This window comes from Carassius carassius, chromosome 49, assembly GCF_963082965.1.
Source record: "Carassius carassius chromosome 49, fCarCar2.1, whole genome shotgun sequence".
NCBI classification, from domain to species: domain Eukaryota; kingdom Metazoa; phylum Chordata; class Actinopteri; order Cypriniformes; family Cyprinidae; genus Carassius; species Carassius carassius.
The window spans coordinates 3983105-3998981 of record NC_081803.1 but is presented as its reverse complement, the minus strand read 5'-3'; the positions used below and the strand labels follow the sequence as shown (position 1 = coordinate 3998981).

At 37.1% G+C, this 15877-nt stretch overlaps 1 protein-coding gene across 1 annotated transcript in view; it reads left to right on the top strand.

The window, feature by feature from the left end:
* Positions 1-15877, top strand: part of LOC132132969 (probable RNA-binding protein 18) — a 21383-nt gene extending 5506 nt beyond the window's left edge. Inside the window, exons 3-6 of the mRNA XM_059545602.1 lie at positions 10583-10709; positions 11251-11331; positions 14504-14592; positions 14781-15877. Coding sequence (XP_059401585.1) covers positions 10583-10709; positions 11251-11331; positions 14504-14592; positions 14781-14943 — 460 coding nt within the window. The 3' untranslated portion in view covers positions 14944-15877. The remainder of the gene's footprint in view (positions 1-10582; positions 10710-11250; positions 11332-14503; positions 14593-14780) is intronic.

Below are 15877 nucleotides of genomic sequence, written 5' to 3'. Positions count from 1 at the left end.
GGATTGAAAACAAAAACTCAGTCTGAACACTTCATTTGTCTCTCTTATGTTATTCTCGTGTTATTTCCCTGGCCTTTGTGCATTAACAATCCATTTTCATCTGTCAGTTTGCAATAAATTAGCAAGGTAAAGTAACATTTTGGAAATTAAAATCTAGGAAAAATCAGCTGTGAGCCTTCATGCTTAGATTCTGATGTAACGGTACTTTATAGAAAAACCACTGTTTCTTGTCAGTCACTCCATCACCTCACAAACAGCCTCATTTAATATGATTAATCTTAATACATCACAGGGTTGGAAAAGTCTGTGAAGTACATATTTACAGTTCTGCAAATTGTCACTAACAAATTTCAGTCAGACAAAAGGAAAATCATTCTGATCTTTCACTGTAAACAGTCTCTCCTGAGTGCTAATCCATCTACCTTACTGACTGTAAGTTTCACCATCATCATTACATTAATCACAAGCTGTAGCTAGATGGAAAAATTACTGTTTCTGGACACAGTTGCTTAACCCTTGTGGATTGTTCAAATTCACTACCCTTTCGGTATGTTCGGGATGAAAACATCCACTCAGTTAAACTGCTGTAAAAATGTATCAGATTCATATTTTTTTTTTTTTTTTTTTTGCATAAATCTGTTAATCAACTTCAGTCCTGATCAAAACTACTAAAAGATTTTAACTCTTTAATTGCCAAGTTCATAAATGATGTCACTGATTTTGGGGGAAAAAACACACAAAATGAATTATTTTCAATATAAAAGTAATTGTGGCTGGATTTTTTTTTTTTACTTTTTATAACAGTCTTGGGCATGTCAAAGATTAGTAGCAACATTGGCTTTGATGCATTTTTAGTTTTTGTGCAGCATTAGATTTAAAATTTTTCTCCCTAATTTGTTGTTGGTTGCTGTTTTTGCCCCATTTACTTCCATTATAACGAAATTTTTTGATTGCAAAGCCATGACACCATATAATCATGCATTCTTGATTGTTTGTGGTTTTCCCTTTTGGGAAGAGGTAAAATTTGTTATTTTTACAGTTGATCACTAGGTGGGACCATTAACCCTTTAGATAGGCCTCTGCAAAAAAGGCTTAGTTTCTGGCTTGTATGTGGAGTTATATGGAGTGTAACAGCAAATTATAGTGTTTGTGTGTGTGTGAGATTCTTGATTGTTGGTGGTTTTCCCTGTTGGGAAGAGGTAACATTTGTTATTTTTACAGTTGATCACTAGGTGGGACCATTAACCCTTCAGATAGGCCTGTGCAAAAAAAAGCTTAGTTTCTGACTTGTATATGAAGCTATATGGAGTATAACAGCATATTATATTGTGTGTGTGTGTGTGTGAGAAAGAGAGAGAGAGAGAGTGTGAGAGAGACCTTTGCGCACTTACCTTGATGTATTTCAGAAAATCTAAATATACACCTCAGCTCTCAGAACTACATGGAGTAAACAAAAGTGCATTTATGCACCTGCTGCCTTTTAATGGTGGTGAAAGTATTCGGTTGTTAAGTGATGACGTAAGAAGCGCTGTTTCCGGGTCCAGGCCTCAACTCGCTTCACTTGAGAATATGACCTCAGCAGCCGTTTTTGAGCACTGTTTATTCATATTGATAATTTAAGCTAAACGCTTTCAAATTTACGATATACACAACAGTCTCCGTGCTCACAGCGTCCCAAACACAAATAATTTTTATATATTTTTTTTATATTTATATTTTCATTGTCTGGCTATCTGGGACTTCGGTATGGAGTTAAAGGTTAAGATTATAACTTTTTCGCTAGTATTCTATCACATTGTGAGTTTATATTAGCACCATTTGTTGTTTTCTCGGGTAACTGATAGAGCGTTTGGACACGGAAGCGCTGCTACGTAGGGCTGTCAAAATTGCTCAAAATTGACGTTCGAATATTCCCTCTAAAAAATACACGAATATTCAAACTATTCGAACATCTGGTTGCGCATGTTGTCAATGACGCGCATTACGTCAATAACAGGCAAAAATAATACAAAGAGACATAACTACTTGTATAGATAGTCTATTTAAGTTTAAACATATATGACAACGTATTACCTACACAAAAACAAGGAAATCAACTACTGGCCAAGACTGCAGACCTCACGCTCTCTCACCCTCACGTTCTCTGCGCATAATGGTTTAAATGAACAAACAAATTTTTGTGCAAGCAATTTAAGGTCGCGACTGTTGTCCCAAATATAGCAGGCTTCATTCAGTGATTGAAACAAATATTATTAATATTAATTGAAGTTTTACAGCATATAGAACTGACATTGAATGCTCCGGGCGAGCTGTGCTGTGGTAAACATGGAACTTTTCCTTGACATGAAACGATAAATAATCAAACCTCGGATCCATTGCTTGACAGAACTCCCCGAAGCGTGCCCCATCCGCGATACTGATCGGGCTCATGTCCTTAAAAATGAACAAAATTATTTTATCCGTTATGGCCTCTTGTCATGTTGCAGACAAAGAGCTTGTGGCGGGCGATGCAAAGTAACGTTAAGTGTCAAGACGTGACTGTTTAGCTGGAGTTCCACACATTATGCCATGCTCATTTGGGTGCACATTTTTGAGATGTGACCTCATGTTGCTAGTTGTCAAATGGTATGCTAACTGTATCTTAAATAGCTTGCATACAACAATCTCGCGGGTCAACAATTTTACCTCATTTTCTCTGCTGCGGTCGAGTTGAGCTCTGCACTTGCTGGCATCTTCGATGAAGACGCGTCAACTTTCACCAGTGATGCTGTGCCAGACAGTGCGACTCCTGTGAGGCTGTGACCTGTCCCTGAACCCTCAGGCGCGCAAGCGCGCCCACTCGCAAAGCAGACAACCACGCCTCTACTACCGCGGGCCTTTTTTTCCACATTTTTTTTTATTCAAATATTAATTTTCACCTTCGAAATTCGTTTTTTTAAAAACTATTCGAATACATATTCAAATTTAGAATATTCGTTGACAGCCCTACTGCTACATGACGTCAGACTTTTAACAAGCGAATAGACTAAATAAAAGCAAAGTATGTGGATTTAAACACTTGCATGCCATCGTGCTGGTCATTTAATGGTGAGAAGAGCAGCAAGCAACACGAGAAAGGGCTTGACTTGTACCAAAGTTTTAGAAATGATTATGTAGCTTGACCCCTACAGCAAGCTGCAGCTTATTTGAAGTTGGTATTGCATTTTGGTTCATAATACATTGTTCATAAATTTGATGCAAAGTAGATATTTTTACATGATTTTAAGGTTTTAAAATGGCTTTACCATCAAGAAAAGACGAGCATTTCACATATAGGCCATCTGTACTTTTCACCATCAAAAGGCAGCAGGTGCATAAACACACTTTTTTTTATTGTTTACTCCATGTAGTTCTGAGAGCATGAGGTGCATTTTTGGATTTTTTCAGATACTGTACATCAAGGTAAGTGCACAAAGGTCTCTCTCACACCCTCTCTTTCTCTCTCTCACACACACACTATAATTTGCTGTTATGCTCCATATAACTCCATATACAAGCCAGAAACTAAGCCTTTTTTTTTGCACAGGCCTATCTAAAGGGTTAATGGTCCCACCTAGTGATCAACTGTAAAAATAAATTTTTTTACCTCTTCCCAAAAGGGAAAACCACAAACAATCAAGAATGCATGATTATATGGTGTCATGGCTTTGCAATCAAAAAATGTCGTTATAATGGAAGTCAATGGGGCAAAAACAGCCAACAACAACAAATGAGGGAGAAAAATGTAAAATCTAATGCTGCACAAAAACTAAAAATGCATCAAAGCCAATCTTGTTACTAGGGCTGTGCAGAAAAAACTGTACTCAAGTAAAAGTACTTCTAGAAATATTTACTCAAGTAAAAGTTACTTGAGTAAGAGTAAAAAAGTATCGGATAAAAAATCTACTCAAATAGTTAGTTACTAGTTACTTTGGGTCATATATACTGAGCCTATTTTTATTTAGATATATAGATAAAATGTATGTAATGTATGTGTGTGTGTATAAATGTATATATTACATCAGCCTTTACTCCAATTTATGTAATTTATTATAAAACCCTGTCTGTTTACTTAAGTAACAGATATAGGTGTCATGCCATAACATATTTTTAATATGACTGACTTTATATTAAATGTGAATTTAACATTGAAAGTTAATGTGATATAAAAAAATCCTACTAATCTTTCATTGTTCAGAAAGAGAGCAAATAACATTTACATTATCAAAGATCATTTTCACTAACAGTCTAGAGTTCAATCACTCTCAGAAACTCCCATTAAAATCACTAAACCGGTTAACACTGTGAAATCAATATCTTAATTATAGATTCGTACACACATCTGCACTTTGTTGTTTCTGACGAGAGAATTCGCCAGAAAGAGGTATTCAGTCAGCGAGTGAGTGAAAGAAGCACCGGCCAAAACTAGACCAATCGCGTTTCCAGGAGGTTCCCTGATAAAAATTGCTTCCCGGGGTTAAAATATAAATTTTTTGGAAGGGTTGCCTTGGTAAAATTCGCATTTTAGGGGGCTAAATATCACGTTATTGGTATTGGGGTTGCTTCAAACCGCGGATATGAAAAACAATCGCAGACTTGGCAACACTGGTTCAGGTGGAGCGGCAGTTACTACACAGAGCCGTAGTCTACCGACAACCAGTGTTGGGGAGTAACTAGTTACATGTAACGGCGTTACGTAATTTAATTACAAAATTATTGTAACTGTAATTAGTTACAGTTACTAAGAAAAAATTAGTAATTAAATTACAGTTACTTATGAAATTTTTAACGATTACAAAGGGGATTACATTTGAATATTTACACACATCCACATACAGATTTAACTGGTTCCTTTCCCAAATTGCACTGACTATTATGAGACATACATCCTAATAATTTCCGGGATGCGGAAATACAGTCTGGTTCGTAGAATCCAGTCATAAAAACGGAATGCCTAACGCGGACGGAATATGCCACATTTTGGATGACTAAATCGAAAGTAGGTCAGTACACTTGAATCAAAACATGACATATAGTGTCTGTAAATATTAAGCACAAAAAATGCAATATATGACTTGCACATTTTGCGTGTTGGAAATCAGGCGCGGAATGGACACCGGGAGAACCGGGACAAATCCCGGTGGCCTGGCAGATGATTTGCCCCTCTATTTTAATATTGTCATTGTATAATTGCACGCCGAATGTACTTAAGCGATCATTTGCGAATCCGCCATTTGATAATTAAATCTCTAATAAGTCATGAAGTGTTCTCTCTGCGAGAGAGAGAGAGAGTGGACTGTGGAAGCGCACAGCTGGAGCAGAGAAGCAGAACTACTGTTCAGGGTTTCAGGTCAGTTTCATCTGTAAAGATGCTTTTTTTTTTAATCAAGCAGCAGATCGTTGCTCATCAGTCATCACTCAAAATACTATATAAAGGCCATCATTAGTATCTGTTGTAATGTTACAATAGTAATTTAGCTGAAAAAAAAATCAGATTTTTTTTTATATAGATTTAGGGGGAGCTATGACAGACAACAACACAACCCTAACGAAAATTAACATTTTAAAATTTAACTATAAATCCAGAGAAAATTGTTACTATTGTTTAACTGTGGTAACCAAAAATGTAAAATTATTTTACAAATGTATTTATTTAAAAATAAATACAAATCCATTTGCAAAAAAATAAAAATAAAAAAAATAATAAAAAAAGGTTATTTTACTTTTTTATATAGGCTAATAAAAGCATGGTTAATTTTTGTAAGGGAAAAACATGACTCGTGTACAGGATTTTTCAATAAAGATATTGTAGTATTGTAGAGTATCGTATTGTAAAGTATAGGTTTGTTCAATCTTGAGTATTAAAGTCATGAGAGAGATGGATAACAGGGCAAAATAAAGAGACTGAAGAGAAAAATGGAAGTGAAGGTGCAGTTCAGGAGAGAACTTTTAATTATTTTGCATGTCCCCAAATTAAAGATTTAAACCTTTTTTTATGTCAGGTCCATACAAAAAATAGTTTTGTCCATGAATTTGTTTGTAGGAGTTTGAATTTTCCAGTCTGAATTTTTTTCCCAGTCCGCCCCTCCTGTAAATTAATGGCAAAGACATGGTTTCATTTACTACACATAGGCCTACTGAAGCTCGCAGTGTTTTTTAACCTCTGCTGCCTCAATATAGGATTACACGAGCACATAAACATAATTTCTAGAACTGCTCTGTGTCACTTCATGTGCATTTTACTTATTTTGAGAAAACTATCATCATATACAAAGAGACAGCAGTTAAAAAAACCACCAATGTTTCAGGAGTTTATTACACCGAATATGTCACATGCTTATTAGATAACTGTATTTAAGTTGATGTATATGCTTTTATTTATTATTCTTTAATTTTCACAAATTTAGAAAAGTAATCAAAAAGTACTCAAAAGTAATTAGTTACATTACTTTAATAAAGTAATTGAAAAAGTTACACTACTATTACATTTTAAACAGAGTAACTTGTAATCTGTAACCTATTACATTTCCAAAGTAACCTTCCCAACACTGCCGACAACTAACACAAAATCGTTTTCAAAATCGACAAAGAATCACCTGCGTTTTTAACATCAATTTTGTGTAGATTGTCAGTGAATTACGGCTCGGTGTAGTAAATGCCAACCAGTGTTGCCAAGTCTGAGGTTGTTTTTCATGTCCGCAGGTCGAAGCGACCCCAATACAAATAACGTGATATTTAGCCCCTAAAATGCAAATTTTTACCAAAACAACCCTGCTAAAAAACGTATATTTTAACCCCGGGAAGCAATTTTTATCGTGGAACCACCTCGAAGCGCGATTGGGCTAGTTTTGGACTAGTTTTGAGAAGCAACTGGGCAGGATTTGTTGTAAAAACCTGGCAACCCTGATCCGAACGCACGTGCTGGAGATATACTTCTAATTACAGGAGCGTCTTCACTGGTGAGATGTGCATGAAAATCGCATTCGATTTTTTGTACAGCCCTACTTGTTACTAATCTTTGACATGCCCAAGACTGTGATAAAAGGTAAAAAAAATATCCAGTCCACAATCACTTTTTATATTGAAAATATGTAATTTTGTGTGTTTTTTTCCCAAATCAGTGACATCATTTATGAACTTGGTAATTAAAGAGTTAATATCTTGGAATTTTTTTTAAACATTTGGTAGTTTTGATCAGGACTGAGGTTGATTAATAGATTTATGCAAAAAAAAAAAAAATTGAAAAAAATATTTATCCGATACATTTTTACAGCAGTTTAATTTAGTGGATGTTTTCCACGAACATACCGAAAGGGTAGTGAATTTGCCCACAGTGTACCGTTGAGTTTTTGAAAAATTTCAAAGCATTTTCCCAAAATATGGGTCAAAATAATATTTGTCACCAAAAATCATTCCATTAGCCTAAACACAGAGAGAGTTGTGGCCAAAATAAGACTCAACTTTACCCCCTAGTGGACGAATACGTCCCCAACAATGCATAAGGGTTAATTCCTCTCATTTCTTTTCCATTGAAATGTGGTATAAATGTAGGACTCTGATTTGTGGTATAGTCAATGCTTGGGCACCATGAAAGTCACTTTGCTGAAATTGCACTTTTCACCTGCCAAATCAGCCTAGTTTCGATGGGCTGTGTCTCAAGCTAATGAGCTAAGTACACTTCCCAAGGAGTCCGCCAATTCTAGACTTGTCCCATTGACCAAATCTGTCTAAAACTGTAAAGTTGTTTCAACACCACAGACTTAGTCATCACTGTCCCAATATCACCTTACAGGTGTTTCATAAGTTCTCAAGCACTCTGGCATCTGTCAGATTTACCTTCACTAATGCTGCAGCTTTAGTGACATTCAGATGCCAGGTGCTGAAGTTCGACCAACCCATGTTGAGGACAGTGATGACAACATTTCTTGACATTTTCCGTCTAATGAAAACATCCATCAAGATTTACAGAGCTCCATCCCATCACGCATGCACAAACATACAAACTTTCTTTCAGGTTTGACATTTTGACCTGTCCATGCTCCGCTGGGGCCCATTTAGGGCCGGTGATGGATCTACCATGTACCGCAGGTTGTTTGTGAGTTTGGAGGCTTGCTTTGCATTGTCCGTTACGCGAGCAGAAGGGAACAGGAGGCCTCTCCAATGGGAAGGCCAAGGAGGAACACAGCACTGGCTTTAGACCTTACCCTCCAGTCATCTGAAATAGTCACGTGTCTGATGGAATCCCGCCTTGACCTGATATCCATGCTGTTTTCTTGATTCTGTGGTGCTAAATATTTCTCAAGGTCTTCAGGTCTGCAAGCTGCACAGTGATACTGAAACTGGAGACGCTGCAGGTGGGTGGGCAGTGTTCTGACTTCTTTGGCCCAAACAGATGACATGCTTGGCTCACATCAACACTTTCACAAAATACTTCAAACTCCTTGGACGGACCCCTTCTTCCTCCTCCCAAATGCATATTTTATGGCCCTCTGGGGGTGTGCATTGTGGTCTGAGAAAAATCAATAGGTTGTGCTTTTGAATCGGGACCACTGTCAATTCTTCAATCTGCGGCAAGTCAGGAAGATCCTGTGGCCTGAGTGGGTGGTGGCTGGGAAAGTGCGAAGTACTATTAGAGCAAAGCTCCTGGGAGAGGAGGGGAAAACATTAATACCAAAGCCAGGACCCCACAGTTCTAGCTGTGTTCCTACCTTTCCAGGATTAAAAATAACCTCAACCATCCAAAACAAAGAAATCCCCGGCATCTCCTTGTCTCTGTGCAGGAGGCAACTCCCAGACCGCTCCGGCTGTCATGCTGGAAGAACAACAATATAGCAAGAAGTTCCACAAATGTATTGTTGTTTATCTTGAGCATGTCTTGAGCACATTCCTGACGCTCAGTTCTGTAGCTTTCCCAGCCTTTTCACAGCTGAAGGAAATGCTTGAATGCCTTCCTGAGCTGCATTACTCAGTCTTTAGAATTTGGTTTCAGGGATGCCCATGTGATGCCACATTCATCATCCTTCGTCAAGGTGAATCACTGAGATGATACCAACACTAGTGTCAAATTGCTTCATCTTTACTTGAGCTTAAATGACAAATAGGAGCATCCAAGATAAAGACTTACTGACCTTGACACACTGCCATGAGGTTGATACCATGTCCTGTTTTTCCCCTTTGTGTGTGTTTTCTTTTCAAGAGTTTCATTCTTGTAATTAGTTTTTTCTTCTTCGTTGTAATAGCAGAGCTGTTGTATGTTATTATTTTTAATTGTTACCTCATGTTTTTCAAGTAATTGTTTGTTGAAATTGCACTTAATGTGTTTTTGATAAATTCATAGATCTGGACAAAAAAAATTGCATTGTGTCATTGAACCTTGACATTGCTTTCATCAGATGTTGTTCTGCCAACATACTGAAAAACCTTTAGGTGCAAATACCGTTGTGTTCATTCAGCGTTAAGTCACATTAACTGTTAACGGTTTGGATGACGTACAGATGAACATGCAGAAGCAAGAATACTTGCAAACATTCTCTTTTATGCTCGGACTGAATGCTCGACTGCTTCCAAATGCTCTGGATATGGTTATTTGAAGAAGCTTATATGTATGAAGCTTTATTTGTTTGAATAGCACAGGTTCAGTGTGATTCTTGTTTTACGGGAGCTCTCTGCCTATACCCTTAGTTGTATTGAATTATTGACCAGTTGCTTTTCCTTCACTAAACTTTCATTTTTGGCTGATGTCTTCAAACCCACTATTTTTTTCCCGACATTCATTCATATGGAGACCACATCAAGCTGGCTGGTCTTGTGAAACACCCACTTTTCATGAACAATTAAATTCTCAAATGATTCACATCCCACTTTCAGTCAAATAAGTTGCAAATTCCATTGCATGTTGACATGCTCCAACACATAGGACCATGGTGATCATGAGGGCATTTTGAACTTTAATCTGGCCTGCAACATTTTTTAATTACCTACTTTTCATTCCAATCACTTTCTTTAGAATGTTTCAGCTGTTTTGGTCTATAGAGTGGAAGTTGGTGGAGTCCAAAATACATTGGACCCCATTGACCTTCATTGTATAGAGGTGTTTTACTTAGTAACAGGATAATCAGTGCAATAATAAGGGACTCGTGCCTTCCATGACAGCAGGTTATAGAAGCTGTACATGTCATAATTGTTTGTCTTAAATTAAACTCTTGAGGGAATTCACTCTTCCACTTTTTTATGTCCTCATTGTCCCCCTGCTGTATCCTTTGTATTGTGTGAATAAGAGATTTACAGCAGCTAAAAAGGTGTAAAGAGACCTGTCATTCAGATCAAGGCTTGCTAACAAAGAATTATGTTGCCATGACATGCATTATTCCTTTGTGACTTTAATCACTCATTTTTTTATTCTTGATCTGTACAATTATTAGTGCCATTTGTCAAAGGAATCATCAAGATTACAATCGCTTCCAATTAGTTATGTCATTATGAGTGCTGTAACCCTATTTCTTTGGGAGTATGTTTCAAAAAAGGCAAATAGACTTCAACATAAAATCACTCTGTGTTCCTGCAGGTACCACCTAGTGAAGCTCCTGGAGAAGTTTGGCAAAGTGCAGCAGTTTGACTTCCTGTTCCACAAGTCCGGTCCGCTGGAGGGCCAGCCGAGAGGATACTGCTTTGTCAACTTCCACACCAAAGAGGTTCTGTCCATTCTTCTTTACAACATTTGAGAATTAACTACCCAATGGCCGAAAGAAGTCTCAGTTTTGATGCAGTAATGATATGCAAGTCTTTAAGAGGCACCCAGACAGCTGATGCAGATAAGGAGCTGTTGGCTCTCTTGAGTGTAATATGAGGCAGTCCCAAGGGTGTTGTTGAAGGGGAAATGTGTGTTTACTGATCTCATTCACGCCCTTCGTGAGAGCTTGGAAAACTAGTGATCCATCATCAGCCTTTATTGTTCCCTATCATTACGCCATGCTTCCAGCAACAGCCAGAAACTAGAAAGTAGCAAACAAACACACACACACACACACACACACACACACACACACACACACACATACACAGGAAGGTTCAGAATCCAGACACTTCAGAGATGATCTTTGAACAAGACTATTGGTGGATTTCAAAAATAGACGTGAATAATTCACTCTTGAAATCCTGATAGTGTCAGCGGAGCATGCATGATTATGAAAAAGCATAACATTTGTGATCATCAGTGTTTTCTGTCCATCACAGGAGGCTGAACGGGCTATTCAGTGTCTGAATGGAAAACTGGCACTTTCTAAGAAGTTAGTGGTGCGTTGGGCTCATGCTCAGGTAAAGGTGGGTGTCGTTTAAGTTGTGGTCTCTTTGCTAAAGCAATCCTCACTATAACTATTACTGATGCTATAGGTTAGAGGTTTGTTAAAATCTCAAATCCCAAGTAACTCATTTTGCTCCGTTTTTGGAGGAGTGCAAATAATTATTTTTATTAAGCAATCAGCCTTTCACCTGAAAGATGATAAAACAGGACAAAATCCAAAATCCAACTTGTATTAAAGGAAGGCCATTTCTAGAGACCAGAATATCATGGACCTTGTTCAGACTGAATTTCATATGGGTTTCATTTTTTGTTGTGTGACATTTTAATGGCTGATACTGTTAACTTTGAGACCAGATTGGCTGATATAAAGCGTAAAAAATATCTCCCAGTTTAATTAAAAAAATAGTAAATAACACATAATATTACTCAAATAAAACAAACATTTATTTTATATAAAATTTTCTTAGTTTGAAATAATTTGACAATGAATTTTGCTTGATTAATTTTTTTTAAAATATACACTCCCATTCAAAAGTCTCTTATGCTTACCAAGATTGCATTGTAAAAAAAAAATAATAATTGCAGTAAAAGTTAAAAGTTATTATGATTTGAAAAACTTATTTACCGTAATATATTTGTAGTGTAATTTTTCCCATGATTTAAAGCTGAATTTTCAGCATCATTACTCCAGTCTTCGGTGTCACATGATCTTCAGAAATCATTCTGATATACTGATTTGCTGTTCAAAAAAAAATTCTTATTATCAATGTTGAAAACCGTTTTTGCTGCTTAATATTTTTGTAATCATTTTTTAAATATTTTGTTGGTGCATAGAAAGTTTAAAAGATAATTTTTTTTTTAGAAATAGAAATCTTTTGTAACATTTACAAATGTCATTTTGATCAATTTAATGTAGCATTTCTAAATGAAAGTGTTTAAACACTTACTGACCACATTTTTGAACGGTAGTTTATTAACACTACACAGGGTGGGTTTAAACAGGTTAGCATAGAACTTGCCATTTAAAAAGCGTCTAGAAAAGTATAAATGGTCCCATGTAGACTTGAGGGTGGGCTGTTTTGACTAAGGCCATCAAGCCCACCCAGTAACCACTCAAAACATCCTAGCAACACTCAGAGTACCTCAGCAACCACAAAGCAGCAACCTGAAAATACCTAAACATCATCGCTGTAACTTCAGTTCACCATGGACATCAGAAATGCTTTTATTGTTGTTCCATGGAATGTCTGGGTGCCACTACAACAAAACAGACCATAAAGATCATGGATCACACATATAGTTGAGCTATAGCGAGGGGCTCCTGAGGCTGCCCCGCTCTTTAACAATAGGCAGCTGACGCTGAGAGTGAGGAAATCCTGTATGGTTGAGAATCGGGCCCCTCCTGTGCACCCCTCCGCCCCTCCCCGTCTGAGGGGAACGTGACACTAGGCCGGGGTCAAGGTCAACAGTGCAGTGTTGTTGACATCAAGTAGCAGCAGACAGATCTGGTTCCAGGTCCTCCTGACCACCTCCACCCAACACTGTGCTCATTTTGAGGCTGGTGAATGTGTTCGACTCGTCTGGGCATCTCACTGACTAAAGGCCGTGTGTGAGTATCAGTGCACTCCTCAGCGCTGTGTTTATATCAGCCGTGGCCTCTGGTTCAGTGAAGCTTGTCTGATCAATGTGGTGTATTTAAAAAAAATGGCTTCCTCTTTATACATAGTTGTTTGGGTGGAGTGTAGCTATCTAAAGGAAAATAAACAAAAGTGAAATGATTGTAACCTAATGTAAAGGATCAGAAACAGGCTGTTAGAACGTTGCTTTATGGTTTTCTGTATTTAAAAAGATTTAATTTTACAAAAGGAGAAATCAAAGTTGATCCTGTTAACTTGACTAAACTAAATACTAAGTAAATTTGTACTTTTGTTTTTAATATATATATATATATATATATATATATATATATATATATATATATATATATATATATATATACATACACACACACAGTATATAATGAAGCAATTGTGCTGATGTCCGAATATCGGATGAATCAAATTGAGTGAAAAGACATTTATCAATTTTTTTTTATTAATAGCATGTGTATTTTTATCCTGCTGGCGAAATCAATCATGCATGTTCATTCCTTTCATTATTTAACAAAACGTTACAACTAAACAAAATGCTTTTTTTCATTGTAAAGCTTATCAAAAGATTATCTAAGAAAACATAATTCTGAAAATGTAGTTTATTTTTTTAGTAAAGCATTCAACTTCAAATACTGTGGCCTCCTGTTTTTTAATATTTGGATAAGCTAAATGAATTAAATATAATGTGTTCTTTTTTCATAAGATGGTTGTATAATAGGGTTGTGAAAACGTTTTCCTGCTTTCAAAGGGGAGTGTCAGTATTATATTTTGGTCCCTAGATGTTTTTTGTTTTTCACCTGTTTTATCGTCCACCAGGTCTGATTGTTTCTAAAAGCAATAGCACCGCTCATAATGATCAATTAATGTTCAGTAGTTACACACCAAATTTTACTCTGGTTAGGAATTTGGAACAGCAAGCATTTCTCATCATTATTATTCAAACAAAATCGATGCCAGCAGATAAATATCCCCATCCTGCCCGCACTCTTTGACATTTAATATTCAGTTTAATTCAATAAATGAGTCTCATTATGGAACTTAAATGCATTGTGAAAGCAGCTTCATATTGTCTTTAATTGCGTTTCGATACATTATAGAATCCAAGGGTTGGAGAAATATTTTCTTACAATGTAAAGTTGTTTGTTACAATAGGTGGTGATATATTTAGGAGTTTTATACAAATAAGTAAAAAGTAGTAAAGCATTTTCTAGTCTCTCGTCTAATCTCTCTGTGTTTTTATTCCCCACAGATTCCCATGAGCTATCATCATCCTTATGGTCGCAGGGGTTGTTGGATGGACGTTTTTGACTGGAATGAATGTTTATGACGTTGCATAGTCCCAACTTTTCCCACACTATTCCAAGGGAGCATATGACTAATAAGAAGCCAACTCTTTGTTTTTTTGTTTTTCTTCTGGTCTCTAATGCAACCAAATGAATTTAAGTTACTAAAGGCCCAAAGTTAAAAAACATCTCATTGGATGTTGTCTCAGTCTTGTATCCATCCTTGTGCGTGTGTGTTTGTTGTCTTTCAGAAGTTTGAACCCTTCAGAGGGGACAAAAATCTGCCTGCCAGTTTAGAGCCTTCATCCAGGGAAGCAGGCGAGCTGCCAACCACATTGAGGTTTGGGACATTACCACTCGAACACTCTTTCGTTTTCTTCCATGTTTCGAATTTCTCCTGGTCACTTTACTTTCTGTTTTTGTTCTCAACCATTCCCTTTCCATTGACGAAAGTGACCCATTTGGACTGGATAAGAAGGTTAATGCTCTTTTCTTTTCTCTCGCTTCCCTTTCCTCTACTGTTTAAAGCGTTAATGCAAAGATCCGTGCCATCGAAGCCAAGCTGCAGATGATGGAAGAAAACCCAGATGACCATACCAGCCCATCTGCATACATCTACAACAAACCCCCTGAAAAGAGAGACAAAAGGTCCCAGCCCTACCACAAGCCATTCCGCAGATTCAGGAGATGACCTCTCCAACAACTGGCCAAGTGTCTCTGCAGTGAGCGCACTGTGAGATGTGCTCTTGATAAGCTCTCTTGTCTCTTGGCCAGTGTGAGACTGTAATGTATTATGAGACAAGTGCCCAAGACCTTCGATTGCTAGTGCTGTTCTGTTTTTCAGCCAGCGGAGGAGACATTTTACTGTGAAAGTCAGCTAATGTAAGCAAAACGTAACCACAAAATTCTAGTGAATTTAGTTTTTCCTTTTTCGAGTGTTGCTGTAACCCAATTAATTTCAGTTCTTCAGGTTTTAAAGGGATAGTTCAGTCGAAGGATGACAGTTCTTTCATAATTTACTCGCCGTCAGAGGATATTTTGATAAATGTCTGTCGTTGTTGTTGTTTTTTAGTCGAGTCAGTGAGGTGCAATGCTATTTGAACCCTAAAATATCTCCTTTCGTGCTTTACAGAAGAAACAAGAGTAAGGGTTCAGAAAACATGAAGGTTCTTAAATCAGGACAGAAATGTCACTATCTTTTTAAGAGTTGTGCACCTTTTCAAAATCTCCATTTAAATCCTTTTCTAGATATCCTTTGTCAATAGATCTCACATGGATTTGTATTCACTTGTAAACTGCCCAATATGCTGCTTGTGAAAGTGGTGTTTTGTGTTGTAAATCTTATGATCCTTAATCTACATTCTGCTCCGAATTTCCCATTCTTTGATACACTGTTGGACGTGTAAAGGAAGCACAATATTATGCATTGTTTATTTAAATGTTAATATCTTGCCTTTTAAGTCTTAAGTGAAAAGGGCTTTTACAATATGATCTGAAGATGGGGCATCACGACGGCTGATGTCATGAGCAGTTTCGATCAAGTGTAAATATCCAGGTATTTTGATAGATTTTGCTCCTATCGTGTCCAAAATTAAATGAAACGGTCCTCCTGTGAGGTGTCCAAA